The sequence below is a fragment of the Pseudopodoces humilis genome, chromosome 13 (assembly GCF_049639895.1).
Source record: "Pseudopodoces humilis isolate 2021_Gansu_Grassland_sample_001 chromosome 13, ASM4963989v1, whole genome shotgun sequence".
Lineage (NCBI taxonomy): Eukaryota > Metazoa > Chordata > Aves > Passeriformes > Paridae > Pseudopodoces > Pseudopodoces humilis.
In genome coordinates this window covers 16,342,909-16,368,050 of record NC_142212.1, presented here as the reverse complement: position 1 = coordinate 16,368,050, position 25,142 = coordinate 16,342,909, and the positions used below count along the sequence as shown (strand labels likewise).

General features: G+C 48.1%; 1 protein-coding gene across 1 annotated transcript in view; it reads left to right on the top strand.

Annotated features, from left to right (window-relative positions):
• The window catches only part of FRMD4B (FERM domain containing 4B), a 90,538-nt gene that overhangs the window by 10,221 nt on the left and 55,175 nt on the right, over positions 1-25,142 (top strand). Inside the window, exons 2-4 of the mRNA XM_088061867.1 lie at positions 21,966-22,031; positions 22,731-22,825; positions 24,284-24,376. Of these exons, the coding sequence (XP_087917993.1) occupies positions 21,966-22,031; positions 22,731-22,825; positions 24,284-24,376 (254 nt within the window). The remainder of the gene's footprint in view (positions 1-21,965; positions 22,032-22,730; positions 22,826-24,283; positions 24,377-25,142) is intronic.

Below are 25,142 nucleotides of genomic sequence, written 5' to 3'. Positions count from 1 at the left end.
TTTGCTGTAGGAGCAAAAAGCCTGCACAAGGTCATGGGAATATTGATTTGAAAAGCACCTGGGAGCACTGAGGAGGGAAGGCCTGAGTACCTATGGCTCTGCATTCTGAGATGGAGCATCTGAGGCCATTGCTCAGGCTCACAGGAGCTTGTGAAGCATAAAGAATAACTGTGCAGAACATGTAAGTGTAAAGATACCATGGATCATAAGAGCAATTGAAAAAAACAAATGTGCAAACAAACCCGAAACTGGAAAAACCTAGCACAAATGTGCTGTACTCTGTTAAAAAAGAAAATCATCATCCTTATTTTTCAATCTAGTTAGGCAATAGGGGGAAAAAGGCAAAACAAAAAGGCACTGAGGGCAGCAGGCACAGCACAAAACCACGTAAACTTTTCCTAGTGGGTTGGTTGGATTTTCCTGGCACAAGACAGGGCTGTTCCCTGCACTGTTTCTTTAGCTACAAGGGTCCTTTTATTTTCTTTTAGAAATGGCACTTGAAAACTGGATCTTTTTTTTATCTCTGTGTTTAAATTTGGATATGACTTGACCGCAGTGAACGGATGCCACTGGAGATTTTCCTGGCTGATTCCCCTCCAAAGCAGTGTTTGGGGGGGAATGGCAATTCCCTGCTGCCAAGCCTGGCACTGGTACCAGCTCAGGTTACTGGAATAGCCCCATGGATATTTGTCACCACTCTCTCCCAGTGGAAGAGGGAAACCTTTTGTATTTAGTACCTGTGGATTGCTGTCAAAGTCCTCTGAACACAGTGATGGGCAACACTGGAGGAGGAACACTTCTGTGGCTACAGGCTCTAAGTAATTCCAGGGGATGATAAAACCCTTGGTGTGGGAATGTGGGTGCCAGATTTCAATGTGCAGCCCAAATCTTTGCTTCTCTCTCGTTATAAGAAGCCATATCCTTCTCTGCTTCAGCTCACTTTGTAGCAGCTTCTTATCCATTTGAAATATGGTCGTTGTTTTCCCCATGTGAAAGCAAGACTTGGAGGGACCGAAACTCCCTGGCAACAGCACAGCCAAGGGACACCAGCACCAGGAGGGCCAGGGCTGCTTTCACTCTGTTATGCATGAAAAGGAAGAGGGTGATCACTTGGAGACACAGGTCTAAAGCCTGTCTCAAACAGGCAGGCAGTCGTCTGTCTGCAGAATTACATCACCCAGCTGCCACAGCGTGCGAGCTCCTGCAGCAGGAGCAGGTTGATTAGAAGGAATGAAGTGGGGTTTGTGAACATTTCCTCTGTGCTCTGGGCACGCAGGTGGCTTCCTCCCGTGAGCATCCTTTGGGATGGGCAGGCAGTGCCCTCGGGGAAGCAGTGCCGTGGGATTTACTCTCCCACCCAGCCTGTGTGCAAGCTCTTCCTGCCCCTTTCCATTCATTGCACTGCACAAGAGTTTACTCTTATACAGGTCAGCCTTGCTGATGATTTTAGCCAAAAATCTGCCCCTTGAATAGTTTCCTCAACAAGGTGCTGATGGTAGCATGTTGGGATCCCTGCAGCTTCTGTCCCAAAAAGCTTAGAAAGTGTCAAATCCTCTGGCGGAGGCGGGGGGTTTAAAAAGATTAATCATGCTCCATCGTCCACCTTCCCTGAGCTTGTAATAGGGAAGAGCACTCAAATGAAAGGTTCGGCATGGGAGCTTTAACACTTTAAGCCCCAGAGGGGCAGGATGCTGTTTAATCTTAAACTGGCTGGAGGCAAGGCTGGAGTCTCTTGTGGGTTATTATTGCAGTGTTTATTTGCTGTGGGCTGTTGTGAAGAGCGCGGCTACAATGCCCAGCTTTGTTTTCCTCATACAGCAAGTGCTGCGTTAATGGAGTTAGTTTAAGAGTAGAGCAGATCATCTCTTTAGCACGTTTTGGGTGTTCTACCCATATGATGCAACAAGCAGGGATGAAGAGAGGGATGGCTGTTGGTATTTACCACAATCAGAGCTGGAAGAGAAGAGTGCATCTATTTCACTGGCACAAGTTGTGTTCAAAGCCAGGCTGGATGGGGCTCTGAGTAACCCGGTTCTAGTGGAAGGTGTCCCTGCCCATAGCAGGGGGTTCGGAACAATATGAAATTTAAGGTCTTTTCCAAGCTATTCTGTTTCTGCGGGACTGATTCCCCCTTCCCCCCACCGCTTTCCTCCACTTGCTGGTTCCCAGAAGTGCCTTTTTCAAGTAGGATTTCTACTGTATAATTTGAGCACGGGCTCAGCCGGCAGAAAACGATGACAGCTTTGTTCCCTGTATAGCAGATAATGAGGTGTTGGAGGCAGATAGCGCTGGATTCGTGTGTGGAGCGCCTGCCCAGCTCACTCAAGTGCGGCAGCGCTGAACGCCGGCGAGCGCCTTCCCCTCCTTCTGCAGCGTCTGAAAGGGGTTGTTGTCAGGGCATATGGCAAAAGGGTTAAAATTTAATTAGAAAACATAGTGGTAGCTACTGGAGCTTAACGGAGCTTTATATAAGCTGCTAAGGACAAGGCTGCCGTGTGAGCTGCTGGTAGCGCTGAGCTACTGCAGCCGCTGGCTGGGCGTCAGGAGCCGGGGCATGCCTGGGAATCTGCCCAGGAAGCGCCGTGAAAGAGGAGTTTGTTTTAAGGCTTGACCCTGGCTCCGCGCAACACCCCTGCCCGCCGCATAAAGCCGGCCAGCCTCACGCCGGGCGTCTGAGCGAGCCAGGGACGGGGCTTTGAGCTGCTCATGGCTTCGGTGCTGATGTGCGGCGTGGAGGATCTGCTGCTGGGCGGCAGCCGCCTGCTCTGGACCGTGACGGTGGCAGCGCTGCGCCGCTGGTACGCGGCCCGGCTGCGGGCGTGCCGGCAGGCGCTGCGAGCCTGGTGTGGCCTCCGCGATGTCTACCAGGTAAAAAAAAATATATAACCCAGCTCTCCGTCACGGCTTTTCCTTGGGACAGCATCCCGGCACCTGGCCCGGGTGCGTGCTCTGCCTCCGGAGCATCGAGGCAGCGCCGGGAAGGCGCTCGGAGGATTTTAAAGCTGGCTCTGGGCTGATCCCGGTGTTGCTTTCAAAGTGCCGGCTCTGTGCCTGAATTCAGGGTTTGGGGGGGATGTTTGCTGCGCCAAATATGTTTTATCAGTCTGTCAGTCTGTCAGTGTTTTGGCAGCCAGCTGCTCCTCACATAACAGAGGGAGCCTCTCTGGCTGCTGTCACCATCCTCACCCTCGGGATCCGGGGATGGAGCGCCGGGAGCTCCTCTCTGCTGGTGGGATGCTCCCATGGGAGAGCCTGGCTGTGGCTTCTGCTGTGTTTGTGCCACTGAACGGTGGCAGCTTGTAACGTGATAGTGCTTTGCATGGCAGAGGGATTGATGCTGGCAGTCCTGGAATGGCAACTGGGGGGCTCCCCTTCGTGCAGGCAGGAAACTCAGCCCTGTACTTGCGATTATTGTGGTCTCCAGTTGCAGCGAGGGTGGTGTCACCCCTTTTCGAGTCTGATTTGCTGGTAGTTACTTATTTCTGTGTATCTCTGTATTTCCGTCTCGCATGTGAACTTGTGCTGTGTGTGCTTGCTCTCAGCCTCACCATGTGTGTTTGCAGGGTGAATATTTCAAAGCAGCTTCTCCCCTCTCCCTGGTGTGTTGCAATACAGAGAATGACACAGCTCGTAGCAAACAGCTCTCCAGGGCCACCAGGATGCAACTTCCATGGGAAAGTCATGCTAGCAGGACATCTGTGCCTGTTTAATCCTAAAGAGAGCTGTTAGTATTTAGCTTCAGGGTAGGCTCAAGAGTGGGAGAGCAGCTTTGCAGTGGTAGATGTACAGGTGCTTGAATGTATCTTGGGCTGATCACGTATGGGAACACAGTGTGATGTGCCTGACACAGGTGTCACTGTGGGTATGATCCATATATGGATCATGACTAGTTAGGGAATGCAGGAGTAAAGGCATCATTGCTCTTCCTTGGCTCTTTACTGACCTGTAGGAATGTGGTGGGTTACAGTCCTGACTCTCTTCTTCCTCCCTTAAGTAAAATCCAGCTACACCTGTGCTGTGTGGGTGTTATTTTTAGGGTCTATTCACATAAAGAGCATGCAGCTTAGACTGCCTCCCCTCTCCACTGCATCCCCATGGAGGTAAACCCCATCCCTCCAGGGCTGGAATAAAGGCTGGGGGAGGATCAGCTCTGACAACAGCTGTATTCAGCCTGCTCAGCTGCCATACTCTGATGGCTGGCATGAGGTGAAAAGAGATTTTTTCAAGACAAAATGTAACCGTATCTCTGGCAAAACTTACTGTATCCTAGTGTGCATTTTTTCTTTATGAAAAGCATCACTGACAGGTGCCTGTGTCTCAAAGCGGGGATGTGAAAATGGGTGAAAAGAGGAGATCGGTCCTTCTCCATCCTACCAGGCAGATCTTGAGCCAGGGAAGTGGACAGGGAGTGTCCCCTCCCCTCTGCCCACAACTTGTCCTGCTGGGGACATGCAGGGACCTGTTGCTCCCCACTTGATGCTCTGAGAATCTTCCTTGGGAGGTGAAACCTGGCAGGAGCAAAGCAACTCTCACATTTAAACATCAGGAATTTGCTGCTGGTAATTTGGGGTGTATTAAAGTGAGGTGGCTGAAAGAATGCCCTGCAGCTCTTCCTTGTTGGGTTGTGTAACACTTGGCTTTTTGTGCTGAAGTCTTGGCTCTCAGCTGCTGAAACCTCTGGCTGAGTCCAGTGAGACTGAGCACACAGCATTAAATATCCCCCAACTGCTCAGATACCAGAGCCCTGCAACAGCCTGAATCAAACTGCTTTTCTTAATTTTTTAAGCACTTCAAGCTATGGAAACAACTAGAGGCAGTGGCTGGGTGACCCTTGCATACAGGGGGAACTTTGAGCCACCCTGGGTTACGTTTCTCCACCTCAGGCTCAGTGAAGCAATACAGGAGCAGCACGAGCAGTGCAGAGCACTCCATAGGGTTGTTTCTCTGAGGAAGTAGATGTTGCAGTGTCTGTGGGACAGGATTCTAATCTTGGATGTGAGATTTTGTGATCCTGCATTCTCTTGAGTAAATTGTTTTCCTCTGTTCTTTGTAAAAAGGGTATGACAGCACTCCTACTTGCCAGGGATGCTGTTTGTCCTCAGATATTCCCCCAGAAGTCCTGTAGTTATTGCAGCCACACGAAGACACCTTTTTTCCCTGTGTTCTTATTCAAATGGACTCCTGAACAGGTGCTTTGTGTGTCTGAGCAGGGTCCCCACCTGTGTTTGAGAGCTGGCAGGTGCACAGGTGGTCACGGGGCAGCACTGGCTGGCAGGGCAGGCTCAAATCCTCTCTGCCAGTGTAAAACCCTTACCTGCCTTAGCAGCTTTAAGCACAGCTAAAACCCACCCCAACATGCACAAACCAGCCTTTGTCAGTCACCTTCTCCTTAGTGTTTCTGGCATGTCTATGTGGGAAACCTTCCACCTGTTGTTTCACCTGGTCACTGGCATAGGGGCTTCATCCCCAGCCCAGGCACTTCCCCAAGCTGATCCTTGCTCCAGAATGCTTCCCATCATCTGTCCCACCTGCCAGAAGAGAGGGGATGTCCTACTTGCCCTGAACCCATTCATCTGGGGGAGGTTGTGAGGCAAAGCACTGCTGGGGTGTCCCATTTCACTCTGAAATAACCCCTGAACCCTCCCGAGGGGAGGGGAGGGTGTGGGTTGATTCTCTGGGCCCTTGGCTTGTACACCAGGGAGCATTGTCTTGTCCGTGGCAGGGAGTGTTTAAAGCCTGTCCTAGAAATAACAGATTTGCAGAGACAGCTGATAGAAAAGCTGGCACAGGTCGTCTTTCTAACAGCAGCAAGTTGGTATGAGTTATTGGGGCTGTTAGGGCTTGGAAAATTCCTGGATGAGAATTTGGCATAGAAGCCTTCACTCAAGGGTTCCCATTTCCTACCAGAGAAGGGAGTGAAGGCTGTATTTTGTTGTGGAGCTCTGGCACATAGTTCTGTGGCTTTGGGGGGTCTTCCCAGAGCCCCTCCTGATGCCTGAAATGGGACAACATGGCATTTCTAGGTGTCCTGATACTATTCCCAAAGAAATCTTTCTGCAGGACCCTCCACATGCTGGTTTTATAGGCCGCCTGTCTTAGGTTTAATTATAGGGCAGTAAAGCAAAGTGAAATTTTTATATAAATGAGGTTAATAAGCAGCTGCAAAGCCAAAAACTTTTACCTGTGTTACCACTGGCCTGGTTTTCACTGGGGGAGTGACATGAAGTTTTCCTCTGAGATACCAATGCTAGTTGCCACCAGTACATCCCACAACACAGTGATTCCTCAGCATGGTTAAGCAGGATCCAGAAAAGGCATCAAAGTCTATTTAATGATGCAGCTAACTCTTATCAGTTAAAAAATGGTCACGTTTAGGGTCAAGGTTAAATGTGTGTCAGTCAATCTGCTCTATGCAAAGTGGTAAAGAAATTGGGAAGACTGTTCCCCAACTCCCTGCAGAATACAGTGGCATGTTGTGATTGATCTGCTGGATGTACAGCCAGATATGGGAGCATCTCTGTGGTGAAGCAGTGTAGGAGTAACTGAAATTACCAATTGCACTGGTAATTAGCTGATAAATTATGGCCTAAAAGTGTAAATTTTCATATGGGTCTTTTGGACAAAGTGCTTTTTAACCTGAAAGGTCATTTCCTCTGTATGAAGTGACAAGATTTTGCTGATGCAGCACAGTAAATCAGCTTTTTCCGTGTGTCTGGCCCATGGTACCTGGGGTGGAGGGGCAGGAGAGGAAGTGGCTGACTTCTGTTTCCTCCAGTGCTAACGTAGTTGGTTTGGATAGTGAGCACCATGCTTCCTCTGCTGCCACACCTCAGCTTTGCATTATGAAAAATGCTGACAACAGATTGAGATGCCTTTTTTCCTTCTCCTTTCACAATGATGAAAGGCGGTGCTGGAGTGCTGAGGGAGAGCACAAAGCTGGGGCTGCGCTCTCAGGGCACAACTTTGTTCCACACCAGACAGACCCCAGGAGTGACATTCAGCAGAAGAATCTCAGGTGTTCCTACAGGTCAGGGTTTTTCAAAGGGAGCTTGAAAACCTTTTCAGAGGACACTGAATATGTGTCTGTGTTCCTTCAAAGATTTAAACTCGTGCTTGGGGGATTACGGGTTACCCTGGAAGAGCTTTGCTCTGGCTGCTTTCATCCAGCTGTTTTTCTTTTGGGAGGGATCTGATCTAATCCAGTGATGCTGCTCATATGTCACCTGCAGAGCTTTGGCACTGCTGGATCTCCCATCATGTCCAAACTTGGCACATGGAGGTGTCCCCATGGCTGGGAGTTTTGGGGAGCCTTTAGGAGGGCTGAGAACAAGCTCTGGGCACTGCCTCCTGACAGCTTAGAGTTAAACTTGGCTCTGCACACTTCCAACAGCAGCTTTCCAGAGTTCTCTGCCAGATACATTTCCATCTGAGCTCATGATATAGCATTTTCTGTTTGAGAGAGTTTATTCAAACAAAAATATAATTTTTATTATTTTATTTTTTTTTAATGGCTTCTCCCTCTTCCCTCACTGACAAACTTCACAACCAGACTGTGAACTTCATCTCATTTCCTTCGGGGTGTCACAGTGCCAGTTTCAAACAGTGCCTTCTATTCACAAACCACTTGGGCCTGTATAAATATTTTTCCTCTTCGATGTGACGCAGCTCACAAAATACGTTAGATTTCAAATGTCGCTGGCACCACTTCTCAGAGGCAGAAAGTCCCGTACAAAGGTATCACTGTATGAGCTTGCCTGGATAAATCTCCATTCTGGCCTCTGCAGAGAGGCTGGCCAGCTCGCTCTGACTGGACACAAACTGTGTGAAAAGGTAAATTAAAAGTGTTTCAGGCACGTGTTGGTTTTTCCTGGCTTCACTTTTGTCCTTCTGAGTGTTTGTCTCCCTGTCACCCCTTTTGCTGGCATTGTCACTGCAGCGCTTTGTGATCTCGGATGGACTGTCCATATGCTTAAAATAACACTGTGCTATCTTTGTCCCCTCATTTTCTGAAAATCAGGCCACCCCTTGTACAGTCTGCATTGCTCTTAAAACCTCTGAGTCATAATTAGTGATTAGTAATTCTGCTAATCTTCTGTACAGATGGAGGCCAGTTCATTCTCAGAGACTGCAAAGAGGATAAAGCTATCAGTGCTGGAATATATTAGCTTAAATACCCTCCCACACACAAATACACATGTATACACTTTTCCCCACTAATTGATCTGTCATTCATTTAAATGTGCATCAGTGGTGTGTTGGGGAAAGATGATGGGGAGAGTAAGTTTGATCCAAAAGCTGAGAAGAGCTTGAAAGTGCTGGATTTAGCCACTAAAAGTAATCTTTTACAGTCCTAGCAGTGCTAGGATTAAGACTGTGATGTTTCTGTTGCTTTTCCAGCTGAGGTGGGGCAGGTGCCTGGGGATGGGTTCCCCAGTGTGCATCTCCCTGCTGGCCATCAGGCACAGGAGTGTGGTGCCAGCAGGGCTGGGAATGCGGCTGGAGAAGTCACCCACGGCACTGCTGGTGGTGTGCTGGGTCCTGAGCAGCCTGGCTTTACCTTTGGCTGTGCCAGTGGTTTCTAGGCAGGGAGATGTGGGCTGGCCAGAGGCTGTGAGGTTTGGAGCAGGGTGCTGTTTGTTAAGCCCTGGTGAAAGTGGCAGTAATTCCTCTCTCATATCAAGCTCAGTGCATCTGTTCACCTTGCTGGGGGGGCTGGGGTGTGCTGCATTCCCTGTAGGGTCACCCTTCAGTGGAGGGCTGTGGCACTGCTGTCCCCAAACTCAGCTCATTTGTGCCTCAGAGTTGCAGATATTTCCCTCTGCTCAGCTCCCAACAGCTTCCTACCTCTTACAGGTGTGCTGTGTTTCTTTCAAACTTTCAAACTCAGTTTGAAAAGAAATTTTTCCCAATTATAAAAAGTTCCCTGTACAGCTGAATTATGCAGCCCTGGTTTACGTTTGTTTGGAAGCCACGGATCCTCTGAGGAGCTGTGCTCTCCCTCCTCCAGCTATTCCTGTCCCTGTGGTTATCCCAGCAGGGCAGAAGCTGGCACCACCCAGGTAACCTTCACGTCATTTCTCTAAGGAAACATGACTCACTGTCTATTTTCCATCTTATTTTTGGGGCTTTGGAGTCTGTTTTGGAGACCAGTGCAAGTTTGTTGCTGTGAAATCCTCTCCCAAAATTGTCTCGCTGCCACCACTTAGGTTGCTGGTGCAGTCTGGAGCAGCTGGCTGGACCTGACCTGGCACCCTCCTGCCTGATGTGGGGCCAGCTTATGGGTTTTTCATGAAACCTGTGATATTGAGCATGGAGTGGAAAGCTTTTGTAGTCTCATGACTATGAGAATGTTGGCTTTTACAAAATAACTCTGGGAAAAAAGACAACTCTTTGTCTGCAGCTATTTAAGGGGTGGTTATTTGATCAAAGCTGGTTCTTTTGAATTAAACAAGGAGGGTGAGACTCCTCTGGCACCTCACTGCATCCTGGGTGTCTGGGGTAGCTGCCCTCTGGAGGTGTCTGCGCTGATGGTTACTTGGGGAAGAGAGGGGAGCAGGGCTGACTCACCCTGTGTGATGGGTGGACCAGGCAGTGCTGCTTCTCTCCCCAGCACTGTTGGGAAGGCTCTGTCTTTACACAGTGCTCTGCAGCTTCATGGAACCTCTTGTTGGCCTCAAACACTTGCACAGAGCCTCCTATTTGGGGGACTTCAGCTGGGCCAAGGGCCCTCAGGACCTCTGAGAAGAGGGAGCCACATCTGTGAGGTGTTGCTGTCAAAGTTTGACCTGTTTTCATTCTGGGAAAAGCAAGTTAGTTTGTTCCAGGTGTTGAACTTATTTTTATTTTATTTTTTTTTTCTGTTAAAATAGATCCCTGGATTTTAAAAACTGGGTAGGGAGAGTCTTCACATTTTGTCCTCTGTGTGCATAGTGACTGCTCAGTTGAGAGCATAAGTAACTGAGTAAGAGCATTCAGATTTTTGAAGTAACTGCAGGTGTAAATTTGAGACCTTGTGCCTCTTGTGTACCTGCCTGAAGGTCAGGTTGGAACTCTGGAACTTGCAGCCTCCTGGATTTGGGTGCACAGTTCTTCGTTGTTGTGTTTTTTTATTTTCAGTGAGAGCAGTGTCAGTTGTTTGAGTTTTCTTTGAGGAGAGCAGTTTCTGTGCCTGTGTGATTTCTTTGAGAGCAGTTTCTGTGCCTGTGTGATTTCTTTGAGAGCAGTTTCTGTGTGACACCTGTGCTCTGCCTGGCACAGTTACACAGTTTGTGCTGCTGTGTCAGAGCTGGGGGCATGTGAAGCCTCGTGGGTTGATGTGCCAGGGGGGAAGTAGTCAGGGACTCAAAGCAGAGCTGGGTGTTTTGCACACAGAGAGCAGCCTGCAAAGGAGCAGCAGAACAGCAGGTACATGATTTACTCCCCTGCCAGCAGCAAAGTGCACTCCTGTAGAGCAGGAGCAAGTTGAGATTGATGGCCAAGGGTGTGAACTGTGTCCACACACTCAGCTCCCTCTCCAGAGTGCAGCACCCCACACCAGAGCAGCAGAGCTGCGCTTTGGGAAGCAGTTTGGGCACCCAGTGAGTGCAGTGCTGTCCCTGGGGTGTCTCTTGCAGGGAGGGACAGTGGAGATGTGAGTTTGTGAATGTGCTGAGCAGACCAGCTCTGGTTATCTCTGGTCCTCTATCCCTTCAGATGGGCTGGTCCCTGCTGCCACAGGGCTCAGCCTTGCTCCAAGGGGTTCAGATTGGGGATGGCTTGAAGTTTTAGCACTGTGCCAAGTTTTTACACAGCAGCCCCTCCTGTCCTCGGGTAGGAGTGTGGGGGTGGAGGAGCTGGGAGGGCTGATGGCAGCTCCCAGAGAGCACAGAGCTGCCAGCATGGGGATCGTGGTCCCACACCAGTGTCTCACTGCCCCAGGACTGGCACCCATGCTATGCCTTTGGTCACCAACTGCTGGGTTTTAATTTGGTTTTGTTTTATAATAAAGGGGTTAATATCACAGGGGGAAAAAAAACCAAAACAAAAAACAACCAAAAACCAGCCCACAATTGTAATGCTTTCCCATTTTTAACAATCCCTTTTCAACCCCTTGTGTCCCCTGACTCACTCTGGAAGGGCTTTTGTTTCTGAATGTGTAATCAAAGCAGCAAAACGCGAAGGTCACTTCCTTCAGATTATATGGCAACGGAAGAAGTCCGGGAGCGTGTCTCCCTTCTTCCCCCAGCTCAAATGTACAGAAAACATGAAGGCTTAGTGCATGCACGTTGGGAGTACTTCTTGGGTTTCTCAAGTCCATTTGAAACCAGCAGGGTGTCTGATGTGGAGGTAAGAGGCTGTATTTTAATTTCTGATGCTTAGCAGTGACAGATAATGTTATTTATTTAGTGCTCTTGCAGTGTGTCCTGAGTTAAACATCGTGCAGAGCTCAGAACTGTGAGCCCCAGAGAGGCAGAAAGCAGCACAGAGTGAAGAAAGTTTAGGATGGTGTGGGCTGAAACCTTTCTGCTTGCTCTTCTCTTTGCCTTGAAGGATCAGTCCATAAAAATTTCTTTGCATCTTTTGCACTCCATTGGGGAGATAAGGGGCTGTTTGTTTATCCCAGCATTTACAGCTGCATTTTCCTGCCTTTGTTGTAAATGCTGCCTTGGCTCCTTTAGCAAAGGGCTAAATCCAAGCTGGGTTCTGGTAACTTTGCTGCAGCTGGGGCAAAGATCTCTAACTTCTGGTTAGAGAGAAAACCTCTTTGCAGAGATTACCCTTTTGGGCTGCTCTGAGATATGATTTAACCCGAACAAAGCGCAGATTCATGAGTCCGGAGAAAAGGCGGTCGGAGCCTGGTACAGTAACTCCTTTCAGCATGCAACTATTAAATATCTCCTCATCAGGTCCCCTCCCCTCTCACCCCCAAAAAACCCTTGTGAAGAGGTGGTCTGGAGATGCAGCAGTGCACACAGAGCTGCTAAGAAAGAAGCCTTTGATCCAAAGCACTTGTTTAGCTTTAAAAGAGAAATGTGGAACCATCTGGATCAGCCCCCCTGAGTGCCTGGCAAGGTGCTGGCACTGGGAATGTTGGCTCCTCGCCTCCACAGAAACGCTGCTCGCTGCCTGCTCCAGCCCATACCCACTGCTGGGACTTCTCTTGGTTTATTTATTTGCTCTCTGCAATTTTTTTAAGAGTTGCAGATATTTAAAGGACTTGCACTTTTAGCCTTCTTTTTGAATTATTTTTCATCTCCTGCTTACCTGATGTCTGCCCAAGGCTGGCATCTGGACTTCCTGAGGGGCTGTTGCCAAGCATGAGTGGCTGGAAAAGTCCAGGGGTGTATGCTGGGTGCAGGGACTGGATGGGACAGGAGAAGAAGAGATTCAAAATGACTTTAGGAGATGAGATGCTGCCTGGAGGGGATGGCAATTATTTGGTCAGGGTTTGCTCTGCCTGTATCTCCTGCTTTGGGAGCCCTCCCTCAAAAACCCAACTCAGGGTTGAGCAGGGAGGTGGTGGAGGGGACAGAGGAGCATCCTGTGAAAAGCCATCAGAAATGGGGGGAGATTTTCAGGGCTGGGGAGACACAAAAAGGCACCAAGGGCAGGGTGTGGATCTCCAGAGTTGTGAAACTATTCTTCTACAAAGGTATTTTTTCATCTTGTGCATGTATGTGCAACTGTGTTACTGTGTGTAACAGGGAAAGCTGAGTTTGTTCAAGCGGGTCAGGGATGGCTGCTGGGGTGAGATAAAACACAGGAAAAGTTACCAGAAGCTCTGCACGGAATAAACCCTGAGACTGGTGTTGCAGAGACTTAGGCAAAGAAGCTGGAGCTTAACTGCTTTGCCTCCTGGCTGGGGAGCAGAGGTCAGGACAGGTCAGAGGAGGGCAGGTGGCCAGTCCTGCCCCACTGTGGCACTGCTTATTCAGGGACAGAGGATGCTGCCGCCTCCAGGCAGTGCCCCTTCACGGGCAGCACTGCATTTGTTCTGTCAGGTTGCATCAGGAAAGCACTCTGATCCTGCAGGATTCCTTTTTCCCCTAAATTCCCAGGAGGCTGCACTGGAACAAGCCACCACCATGGGCTGTGTGCAGTAATGACCTGCCTGCAGAGTCTCAGCGCTGCTGGTGATAAGCGTGTCTCCTGCAGACACAAATTTACTGGCTGTGTGCTGCCAAGGAAAGCAGATGTTGGATTTCATTGACTTGATATTTCTGGCAGATTTGTACTGATTGTTTCCTATTAATTTTCCAGATAGGTGTTTGTTTTTTTAAATAGCATTAGCTGTAAAGTTGCCTGCCCATTCTTCTCTTGTTGTTTTAAATACGCTGCAGAGTGGCAGGAATGGTACATCAGCACTTGTGGAATGGCATGGCCTGTTTGAGAAACACTTCAGTTTTCAGCTTGAGACACCTTTGAGGAGAATGCTCATGCAATAAAGGTGCCGATCCTTCAAGAGGGTAGCTAACCTCTCCCCCTCTGTCAGAGGGACTCCGCATTTGTGATAATTTGCCAGGAGAAGTGCAACGCTGGCTGGGTGCTGCTTGGCAGCTGGAAGTCTGGGGCCAGACTTTAGCAGCAATCCTTCCCCCTGCCTCCTGCAATGGGGCTGGTGCTGCCTGAGCACTTGAGTGTTTTCATCCCTGTGCTGGTGCCCAGTGAGCAACCCCTGCACCCCCATGTGCAATGGAGAAAAGGCAAGTCCAGGGAGGGCCATGGGTAGCATCAGGAAAGGCAGCCACACTGCAAGATTTCCTCATGGAGGGGAGAGGGGTGAGCTCTTCACATTGCACACTCCTGGTAGGGAGCAAGAAGCTGCAGTTCTGCAGCTTGTGTTTGGCTCTTGGCAAAGGGTTTTACTCCTGGCTGGATTACTGGATTTAGCATTTTGAGAAAGATTCAATTAAGTTGTTTCCTGGATTTCAATTTATCGTTGTTCTTCGGTTTTGTTCAGTTTTTGGGGGTCTTATTACAGTGTGCTCCTCATTATTTCAGATAATTCTGGGAGAGGAGGATGAGATTTAGAGCCCCATGCCCTGCTCTGGTGAGTGGGATCTTTCTAATGACCCCAAGAGGCTGTGCCTGTCTCCTGTACAAGCCATCAAGAGAGTGAATGAAAGAGTCCCTTAGATCTGCCATCCCCTGCAATGAGAAATAATAGAATAAATGGGGAAAAGGAGGGTTGCATGGAAAATCTGTTGGCACGTGGCCCTGCAAAGCCACAGTGCCTGCAGTGAAGGAGAGAGCACTTGGGCTGTTCCTGTGCCAGACTTTTTCACTGGCTCAGCTGGTGGGGCTTACATGAAAGTCAGTTGATGCTCTGCAGGAGCCAGTTTTTTCATCCTATCTCCAGCTCACATGGCTATTTTAGGAAGGTGCCATGCAACCCAGGCAGCCCCTCAGCCCCCTGTTCCAGGCACTGTGTTTTATCTCCAGCTCATTGCCCAACTTCAGCAGAGCCAACATTTCCATGTAGAGCATCAAAGGGGCATCAAAGCGCAAAACTTGCACTTTTCTCCAGCCTGTCTCATCTTAAAATGTTATTTCAGTGCATGTCATTCAGTTATGGCTTTAAGTGTCCCTGCCTGGCTGGTCCTGAGAAAGAGAATACCCTGAGGTCTGCACAGTCCCTGCAGGGGCTGTGGGTAAGCATCTCATGGATGCAGGGCCAAAGCAGCCTCTGCAGCCCTTGGGAGAGGTGGGGGTGGCACTTGGAGTCACCTGGTTGGTCCTGCAGGTTGGTTTGCCAGAGCACAAAGGATGAAAGATGTAGCCAGCCCCAGTGGAGCATCACTGGCTGTTTAACTTTGAGCAGATACTGGCTTCTGTTAAAGGTTAATAGTGAGATAACAAATGATTTAAGGCAAAAAACCCTGACCCTGTTAAAATTAATGGCAAAATTAATTGACTACACTGGAGACAGGACTTCAGCCAAAGGCTTCTTTATGACTTGAAGATTAGGAAGGAGAGGCAGTATGTCTGGAGACATGGTCTGCCCCCATGAAGCGGGAGGGAGCTCTGCCACTGCCCTGTAAGGGATCACTGCAGGTTTATTGTGTCTGTGGGAGCCAGACTGTGGTGTCATGGCAGGAACCCACTGGCTGTCCTGGCTGGTGTGAGCAGAGACTGGGGAACACACCAGTTTTTGGACCCAGAGCTGACCCACTGGGCATTGCAGGAGGTGTCAGTGAGCCCAGAGGGGAGGGCACTGCACTGCTCTGTGGCAGAGGAGCTGGTGGAGAGGCACACAGTGGGCTGGGATGTGGCAGTGGGTTGGGGCAATGCTTCCCTTCCTCAGATCTTCACTTGTGGGAGAGTGGAGCATTTCCAGTCCTCCACCCTGAGCACCTCCCACCACAGGACACTGAGTGATGGCACCTACACTGCTCAGGGAAGACCTGTGGGTTGCAGACAGGCTCCCCAGAATGTGCATCATGGTTTTTGGAGATCTGTTCAGGCTGTTTAAAAAGCTTCCTTAGCAGTGCTGGTATAGACCCAAACTTCTGTCTGTTATTTTCCTGCTTATTCCTCAAATTTCTGAGTGACTCCAAGTGCTGGAACATGATGAAGCTTTGCTCTCCCAACAGACACACCAGGAAACTCTGAGGTCATTTAAACCATTATAACTTTTTCCCTCTTCCCCCCAGCTGCATGCAGGCCCCTTCCTTCCAGAAGGACAGGCAAAGGCTTTTATTTTCCTGAGATGTGCCTGGTTAGGGCAGCTCCTTACTGCAAGACATTCTTGCATGTGATTTCACATTTTCATCAGGCTGTGCACGTTCAGGGGCCAGACATAAGCTGGCTGGTTGTACCAAAGTCAATGAAGCAGTGCTGATCTGAGGCAGCTGAGGAGCTGATCCCAAATGCCTTCAGAAGCAAAGGAAAAATCCCACCTAAATGCCAATGAAAACCTGAAGTGTAGGGGCTTCAGTGTTAAGCTTTGAAATCTCTGACAGGCTTAAGAGTTACAGAAGAGAGGTTTGGATAAAAAAACAAACAGTCTTTATAAGAAATTATTGGTGATGCTTTAATGGGTGTTTAAGTGCAGCTCAGGTAGGGTTTTGGAGGTGAAATCCTTTGAAGATCCAGGCTGGTGCTCTAGGCTTGTGCACCTGGAAAACAGCACTGCTGCCTCTGAGTCGCTGCCAAAAGCAGGATGGAAGCATTTTGGGATGGCCTCATGGCACAGGCTTGTGGAGTCAGTGTGCAAAGGGACAGCAGCGCCTTCTCAGAGAGGGAATTTTGCTCTTTGGCTTTTTGTTATCTGTGTTGTTTTCTTCAGTGCTTTGCCTGAGCCACTGTGGTGTGCCTGTTCCAGGAATAAATGAGCCAGTTTTTATAATCTATGTACTAATGGTGTACCACAGTCCAATTCCTCGCTTCTCAAACTGCAGGTTTAAGGCTGTGTGCTGGCCATTTACGTAGTAAAAATGGTTCCACTTTCTCCCTCATCACTGGGTGCATCAGTACAGGTACTGCCTATAAAATATCTTTTGGAGCTATTCATCTGCCAGTGAAGTTTAATTTCACGTGGTTACCCTGCCAGTAGCTCATGGAAATAATATGCAGAGGAGTAAATCCCTGGTGTCACGCTGGGATGTTTCCAGGAGCACCCTGAACAAAATGTTTTGTTTTGGGAGGAAGGAAAGAGGAGAACTGGGGGAAGAGGTTTGCTCCTTCCAAAAGACTTCTCAGGGAATTCAGGGTATTAAAGGTGTGAAGCCTCACTGGATGTGAGTGGGGGTGGTTTTGAAGCTTCTGCTGGTGAGTATTTAGGTGGCTGCAGGACCCTGGGCAGGTTGTCCTCGTTCAGGGGTGCAGTGTGTGCAGGCTGAGCCCAGACCGTGGCACATCCCCAGGGAGAACAGTTGGGATGCAGGCACAGGGCTCCGAGCCTCTCACTGGCAGACACAGCTCCCAGTTTTGTCTTAATTATGTGCAGCTTACGTGTAATCCTCTCTTCTCTGGCCAGAGAGTTTTTAGGGTTTGGGTTTTGTTGTTTGGTTTGGGGTTTTTGGGTTTTTTTGGCTTTCTCTAGACCTTAAAACAAAAAAAGGCTTAAAAATAGAAGTCAGTGGCACATAGGCCAAGTGACTTCTTTGTAACTTGCCCAGTTCTGGGAGGGAGAAATCTGACCTGGAAGGAATACAATACTTTGGGGTTTGCTCCTGACCCAAACCCTTCATGATTCTCCATTCCTAAGCTTCCCTTCAGGAGATGTGTTATTCTGACAGCTTTTTTTTTTTTTTGTCTTAAGGGTTTGGGTTTTTTTGAGATTTCCTGTTTACACCCTGTCTAATTACTCTTTTCTTTTTCTTTTTTTTTTCCCTAACGGGATGACACACATGGATGTCTAAAAATATTGCATGTAACAACCAGCTTTGCATAGGGAGGATGTTTCTGTCCAAGAGAAATAGCATAAATATCCTGCATGTGCTTTTTTTCCCCAAATAAACATTCAGGCTCAGGATATTGTAGGGAATTGGGCTAAGTAGCCAAGAAGTAGGTTTTTTTCCTCTGCCTTGCTGATTTTCTTTTTAAGGGATGGATGTTTTGGAAAATCTGCTTTGATGATTTTAGGTGGAGAATTTGTCATATTTTTTTTTTGGTGACAAAAAAGGGAGGACAAAATGTTGTTTCCTCTCAGCTAATGAAACCTTTATGATGATGCTAATTTTCTATGTAGAGTTACAATCTCACCATATGCTTTAATTTCCACACATGGATATTCTGAGAATTGTTTGTTTCCCTTCATTATCTGCCTTTTTTACTGAAGATTTGGGTGAATCAGATTCTTGCTGACTGCCTGTAAATTAGGAGAGCTGCAGTATTTTGATATAACTGTATTTCTGCAGTGGAAAGTGTTTGTCTCCTTTCAGTCCTCTCAGTTTTTGAGGTTTTGCTGCTTACTTGTGTACAGAGAATACAAGTGACTTTGGGATGCTGGATTTTTATTGTTTCCCAGTCTCTCAGCATGGTTTTGCCAAAAATAGGGCTGTGTAATGTCTCTCTCCTAATTTCCTATTGGGAATGAGATGAGACACCGAGATGCTTCATGAATTTTACGCTGCTACTTCTTTTACTGGGTAATAGCTTAAATATTAGCAGGCTTTTCAAAAGTAACTGCTAAGACAACAAATTTGGGGGCATGTTGCAGAAATTGTTCATTTGTGCAGACAATGCCAAATCAATGAGAATAAGCTGAAAACAGATGTGTGTGTGTATAAATATCTCAAGACTGTTCACACTGGCTCTTGACTGAGCCAGACAGCTGTGCTCATCTCGTGATGGATTGGTCCAACACACAGAAAATCAATTATATTGTTCAGATTAGCAGGGCATCCTGAATTAAAGATGAAAGAAAATGTCTCAGCGAGGGCTGCAGGGCTTTGGGTCTTTGAGGAGCCTGGTGCCCTGGGAGTTGGGGCACAGCACAAGTCCCTTCCCACAGCCCAAGGAAACAAACCTGCAAGTGGATTTGCTGATAATGAATCACATCAATGACATTGGGGGAGTTAAAAAGGAGTCCTTTGCTGCTCTGGCTCCAGGAGCTCAGAGTCTCCAGTTGCTGAGCTGGAAGCATCTTTCCCTGGCCAAAATCCATTGATGAAGGTGATGGAAGCCTCTTTATGAAGCTCTCCAGCTTCATCCAGCATCCTCATCCAGCAAGAGGATGGGACCAGATTGTTGGTACCTGTGAGAGTGCTGGAGCATTGCTGTGGCATTGCTGGGCCCATACAGGGCTGGTGGGAGGGGATTGGCACTCCAAAGCTTGTGAGGTGAGCCTTTGGTTCCATCTCCTGTACAGAAAAGGCTTGTGAAAGGTGAGTGTTGCCTTGTACATCAGAGGCCTGTCTGCACAGGGAGGCAGCTGGATGTGAGCAGAGCTGTCTCCTGGAAATGACCTCTCTGGTGGGCGACATTCCTGATGTAGGATGGGCTTGTGTTTCCCTGTGATATTAATTTGGAGTGGTTTTCTTCTGATTGTAAGAAGAGGGTGAGCCAAATGCTCTCTGCCCCATCAGGAATGAGGTGTGGATGCTTGGAGAGAGCTCCTGCACAGCTGCAGGAACCAGGGTGCTGGTGGCTGAAGCTTTGGGTGTGCAGGAGGAGGAGAAGGGCTCGGACTGTCGGGGTTAACACGGCTTTGTTTGGAGATTGGAGCCTACAGATGCAAAGCTGACGGTCACACCAGCAGATTTGTGTTGCTTGAGCAGGCTGTGGTGCCAGGCAGTGAGTATCCCTGTGCTTCATCCTGGGTGGAGAAGGTGTCTGAGCAGGAATGTAGCCCTCAGATGTTCAGTAATGGGCTGGGGGAGGGCAGGGGGGTGCATGCAGCTCCTCTTGGAGCTACAGCCACAGGCATTTCATGGCTCTGGACGTTGCTGTCCCGTAGCTTTGTCCATGAAGTGTTCCTGGGGTGGCACGAGCCCATGGCCACAGAGCTCTGGGGACTCAGGTGGGAGCTGCCAGGTTTGTCACAGCAGAGGCATTTCCTGGTGCTTTGTCACTGGGCACCTTGGCATCTTCTGCAGCTCTGGGAAGTGGATGTGTGATTTCTGAGACAAGATTCCTCACGTCTCAGGGTTGAAATGTCCATATCTGTATTTTTAAATGAGACTTCTAAGATGTTTCCTTATGTTGTCTCATCAATAAAATCAGGGATAATTATATCTTGCCTATCTTCAGGGGTGTCATGAGGTTTGTTTATTTTTTGAGGTGCTTTGCAGTTACCTTGGATAGCTGAATTGAAGCATGGATGATGCTTGGTATTTCTTTTATGTTTTAATCCTTCCAGATACCTTTCTTTCTTCTCAGCAAGAGGCTTTGTGGATGTGTTTGCTATAACAGAAACCTTTTTTACTTAACAACAGACAACCAAGGCAATTAAAACAGTCAGAAGTGATTGATGTGATTTCACTGGGTGAAAACTAAAGCAGCTCACAATTAAATAATGGCAACCCTCGTGCTATCTCAGAGCAACAGATGGGGAATGATTTAAAAACACTATCGTGTTCGACACTTGGCAACGGGGGCAGATTGGTAACAGTGTGTCAGAGCCAGAAATATGCTCCACCTTGAAGAGTGCGCTGATTAGATGATTAATTGATGGTAATGGGCGACTTAGTTATGAGCCTGCCATGGCAGCCCTTCAGCTCTTGGGAGCAAATGGACCTGGGAGTGGATTATAATGGATTTAAGGGTTCTGGGTACTGTGTTTGGGCAGCAGATAAATCTCAGGGAGCGTGCCGCAAGCTGGAGTTGCGGTGGTGCAGCTTTGCTTCCAGAACCCGGGGGATGAAGTGTTGGAAGTTGTCCCTTGCAGGGAGTGCAGGGTATGGGGGTGATGCTGTGCAGGGGATGCAGGGGTGAGATCGCTGCTGTCTCCGGCTGGAGCAGCCTTGAGCTCTGAACTGCTGCGTGCACCATGTGCTGCTCTTCATCTGGCACTTCCATACAAATTCGTGTTTGTAGCAGTAAGACAAAGGGAAAGGAAGGGATTTCTTCACTCCAGACTCGCTCTGCAAGTGCTCCCTGTACCAGTATTGCTGTTTGGTGGGCGATGTGATGCTCAGCAGTGCCAGAAGTTGCTGGTGTTTGGGCACAGATGCTGCAGCCCAGTTTTCCCGGCCGCTACAGGGAGTTGTGCCTGGAGATGCGCATCTCTGACCTGCTTGTGGAGCTCCTCAGGAGGGCACCCCCTCTCTGCTTCTGGTCCAAATGAGCTGAATTAGCTGAAACAATGAAGCTTTGTTGGTTTGGGTGCTGGGGGCAGAAGGGCTGGCTCTATCTCCGCAGCCCTCGCTGTGCAAAGGGGGGCAGAGCTGGGAGGTCTCTGCGGTGGTACTGGAATCACCTATAAATTGTGTTTATTTTGAAGTCTCTGCAAGGTTTGGGTGTGCAGCATGTACAGGGACAGGAGGTGATGAGAGCTGCTGATGGCACTACAGCTCAGCCCTGTCCTTGTCCCTATTCCTGCGGAGCCAGAGGGACATGAAAGGAGAAACCATTGTGTGTTGCTGTTTAATCCCTCTGGGAGCCCCTGTCTAAGCAAACCACCCCCAGCCTCTGCTCACAGCTCACAATTTAGAGTTGGCTGGAAGCTTGTGCTGTCAGGAAAATGAGTTACTTTGAGGCTGGGAGGACAAATATGAAAGCCAGGTTTCCTTCACCAGCTCTCACCCGAAGAGTGCTGCAAAGCTGGTCTTCACTGAAGCTGCTGAAAGGCCCAGAATTAGAATAGATATTAAATAATGTAAAAGCTTTCATTGAAATGTATTAGATTTCAAAGGGCAGATATTAAAAGGGTATAATGGGCAGCTATTTCTGAATTGCTCGCCTCCTAAAGAGAGGAAGAGACTTAGTTTGCAGGAGATAAATGTGACATGAAAGAGGTGGTTCAGATATAGCATCAGAGGTTGCAAAGCTCACCCCATTCTTAGTCATGCAGTTCAAGCACCTTCCTGATGTGTGCAGCTCCTATGTAAGAATCCCGTGGAGGTGATGACTTCCAATAGCTAAATGAAAATGTTACTGTGCTGGTAGAGATGGACACAGGTCAGTGGACCAGATCTGGGCTGACCCATCTGCAGGGAGGGTTGGATGGATCTGGGTTTCCTGGATCCCGGGTCATCTACTCCTCACCAGAGCAAAAGCCTGTGGCTGTGGCACTGGCCAGGCTGGTTCATCCTCACATTTAATTCTCACAGCATTTATGTTTTTTTTTTTTTTTTTATCTGATCCTGAGTGCTGCTAAGCACCCTTAATTCCATCTTGAAGTTGACAGGAACTGAGAGTGCTGAGGCAGCTCCCCAGATGGAGTCCTTGGAGAAGGACTCTCAGCTCGGGTACGGTGTCAATTCCCTTATCCATCAAAATCAGACACTTGCTTCACACTGCCCTTGTCCCCAAGCCTCACTGCTCTGGTGCAAGGCAGGAATCCTGCCCTTCCTGACAGGGCTGTGTTGCTGTCTTTGCAGATGACCGAGGGCCGGCACTGCCAGGTGCATCTCCTCGATGACAGGAACTTGGAGCTGCTGGTTCAGGTACAAACCTCACTCTTCTGGGGACAGGCAGCCAGTGCCAGATTTCTCTGCTTCTTTTCTTCTGGGGGCTGAAGCGAGGGTTGAAGAAAAGTTATTCCTCTAAGTAGAAAACCTCACAGGAGTGGAATAAGAGTGCTGAGGCAATATGTGCTTCTCCTGACACTTGGGTTAGCTGAAGGATTTCCCTGTGCATTGTGGGCAAAATATTGCAGTTCTGCACTCAGTTTTTGCTTTCACCAAAATTCATAAAGGATATTAAACACACCCCTTGTGGTGGTGTTTTTTGTCGTTCACATGGGAAGAAAACTCTGTGGGTTTGAGGGTGTTTTATTCCTGTAACAGATCTCAAAGCACAAGATCCTCCACTACACAATATTATCTTAATTGAAAATTCCTTCCTGCTATAAGTGCAGGAAAGCCTGGGATGCTGCCTTCTCCCCCGGAAAGAGGAAAGCAGCACTCAATCTGTGCCCTTCAGCTTAATGTCATGGATTAAGCACCAAATTGCCTCTCCATGCTCCACACAGCTCCACTGAGACACCCTGATATGAATCTGATATGTCACTTCTGTATTCAGTTGTACAACAGGGTTTCAGCATGGCCATATGTACTCAAATGCCAGTGTTTGCACAGAAAACTTCTATTTTTTATTAAAAGCCTGGACTGAAATAGATAAAATTATTTTTATTCTTTCAATAGCCCAAACTTTTGTCTCGGGAGTTACTGGATCTGGTGGCCTCACACTTCAACCTGAAAGAAAAGGAGTATTTTGGGATAACATTTATCGATGATACGTGAGTATGTTTATTTAGTTTAAACAGCTGTGTCATTATTGCAGTGTAAAACCTTATCTCTGATACTGTGGCAGCTTGGTATGATGGAAAAATGACTTTTTCTTTCAAATAAGAAAGGGTTTCATACCTTGTGCTTGTGCTGCTTGACTGGGGAAAGGGGAAGGCACAAAACAGAAAATATTTGGAAAATATCTTCTGGGCACAAACCAGAGAATCCTTGTAAAATATTTTCCTGATGATTTCACATTTCATATTTGTCTCAGACGGAGAAAAAACTGATTCAGTGATGATTTCCCATGTGAACACCCTCAGCTTTCCTCCTCTGCACTTTCAGTAACAACAAAAAGGTTTTGCATTTATTTCCAAAATGAATTGCTCCTACTGCTTTGCACCTGAATCCCAGATGTATTATTGAGCCTTTTAACCCCAAGTTTCCCAGGCAGAGTGAGCTGTGAGTTGAGTCCTGCCCAGAACCATGTTCCTCTGGCTGAGCCTGGGGGTGATGCTGTGCCCAGGCTCTGGAGCACCGTGGGAGATCTGTTCCATGGCATTAACCCAGGGTCAGCTGGCTTCATTGCAGACTCACCTGCTGCTTAGGCTCATCTCTCAGCAGGGCACTGAAATGCCTCCCCACATCTGCTGGCTGCAGGGCCAGCATCTCCAGAGGAGTTACCAGAGGAGTTACCTTCAGCTGATCAGAGGTGCTCAGGGCAGTGGGGACATGGAGCTGTGCACTAAAACAGCTCCTAAATCAGCCTCTTGTCTAGTGGGAAGAACATTAGTTCCTGCTGCTTCCCACTGTCAATTTTTATGCAGTCCTGGATGGAAGCCTTCACCTTCAAATCTGAGGCACATCCCACGTGCAGGTGCAGGACTGGCCTGGGGACACATTGGAGTTCATGGAGCTGATGGGAGCTGCTCCCTCTGGGCTCTGACCCCAGCACTGTGTTATTTTTACCAGCCACTCACATCCTGGGCTGTCCCTAGAATATTTTTGTCCTTTCACTTGCTGGAAAATACTTTCCCCCAGCTCTTCTGTAAATCCCTTGAGGGTACTGTTTGTACTTGGCTTATTTTTTCCCCCAGAAGAGCTGCCATGAAATTCTTCTGGATGTTTTTGGTTGCTGGCACCGAGTCATGGTGAGGTTTAAAGTGCTGCCAGGGGATTATCTAAAAGCTGTTGGCTTCCCCAGAAAGTCCAGTGGGATCCCAGGGTGTATGCACAGGGCTGGGTGCTTGGAGGGAGTGTGTGGCCTCTGGAGGGCACCCATGGCTCAGCCTTGCAGGGTTAAGGGTTAGGTAAAAAAAGGAAATCATTTGATGAGATGTTTGCCTGCCTTGGAGCTGAGTCTTGAACTTTTTAATGTAACACTTGGAGTAAACAGGGGTACTAAAAAGAACTGAATTTCTGTATTTTCCATCCCAGTTTTTAACCTTCTCCCCAACCTGTTTCCATAGAGGTCAGAGCGTCTGGCTGCAGCTGGATCACCGTGTCCTGGACCATGACTTGCCCAAGAAACCAGGGCCAGCAACTTTGTACTTTGCTGTTAGGTGAGTAATTGTTTCCACCAAGCAAACATTACCAGTGGGGTTGGTTTATCACCAGGGGGTTTTGTTTAAAGGAACTGATTACAGATTTGATAAAGGAAATAAATGTCAAACCAACATGTTATTTTTAGAAGGAGATTAAGCCCTGGCTAAGTGCTGCTCTCTTTTGTATTTAACGATGAAATAAAGTAGGTTGGAACTTGCTACTTTTTAAATTGTTACTAGGACATTGTTCCTAAGGTGGGTTTGGGGGTTTTGTTTCATTTATTTATTTTTTAACCTCATATTTTAAATATCTTCTTTGCCTGACTTGTCTTTGAGTGTGCTAAATTGCAATACAGTTTATTCAAACAACTTTACTTACTTCTTCTGTTTACTTAAGGGTTGTCTGTACTTTAAAGGGATTGCTGATGGTTATTTTGCTCACAGCTTAACCAGTCCCCAGGAAAGAATAAAATCCCTGGCAAAATTATTATTTTGGCCAATGTAATTGCATTACTTTAGGGCTGGCAAAGCTCTGCTGGTTAAGGGCCTGAACAAAACTCTCTCCTACGAAACAGAGCTGTGCTGGCAGAAGAGATCAAGCATCATATTCTGAATATTGTTGGAGTTTTTGTTTTCCTTGCAGTCTATGAGGGAACGTGAGAGCAGACTGACCTCATTTGCTTTTCAGATCTGGGTAAATTTATGCCTTGTGTGCTTAATTATTTGAAGCACTTCCAAGGCAGAGCCTCTTGTGTAGCTTGGCTCGGTTGGCAGCGGCGCCTCC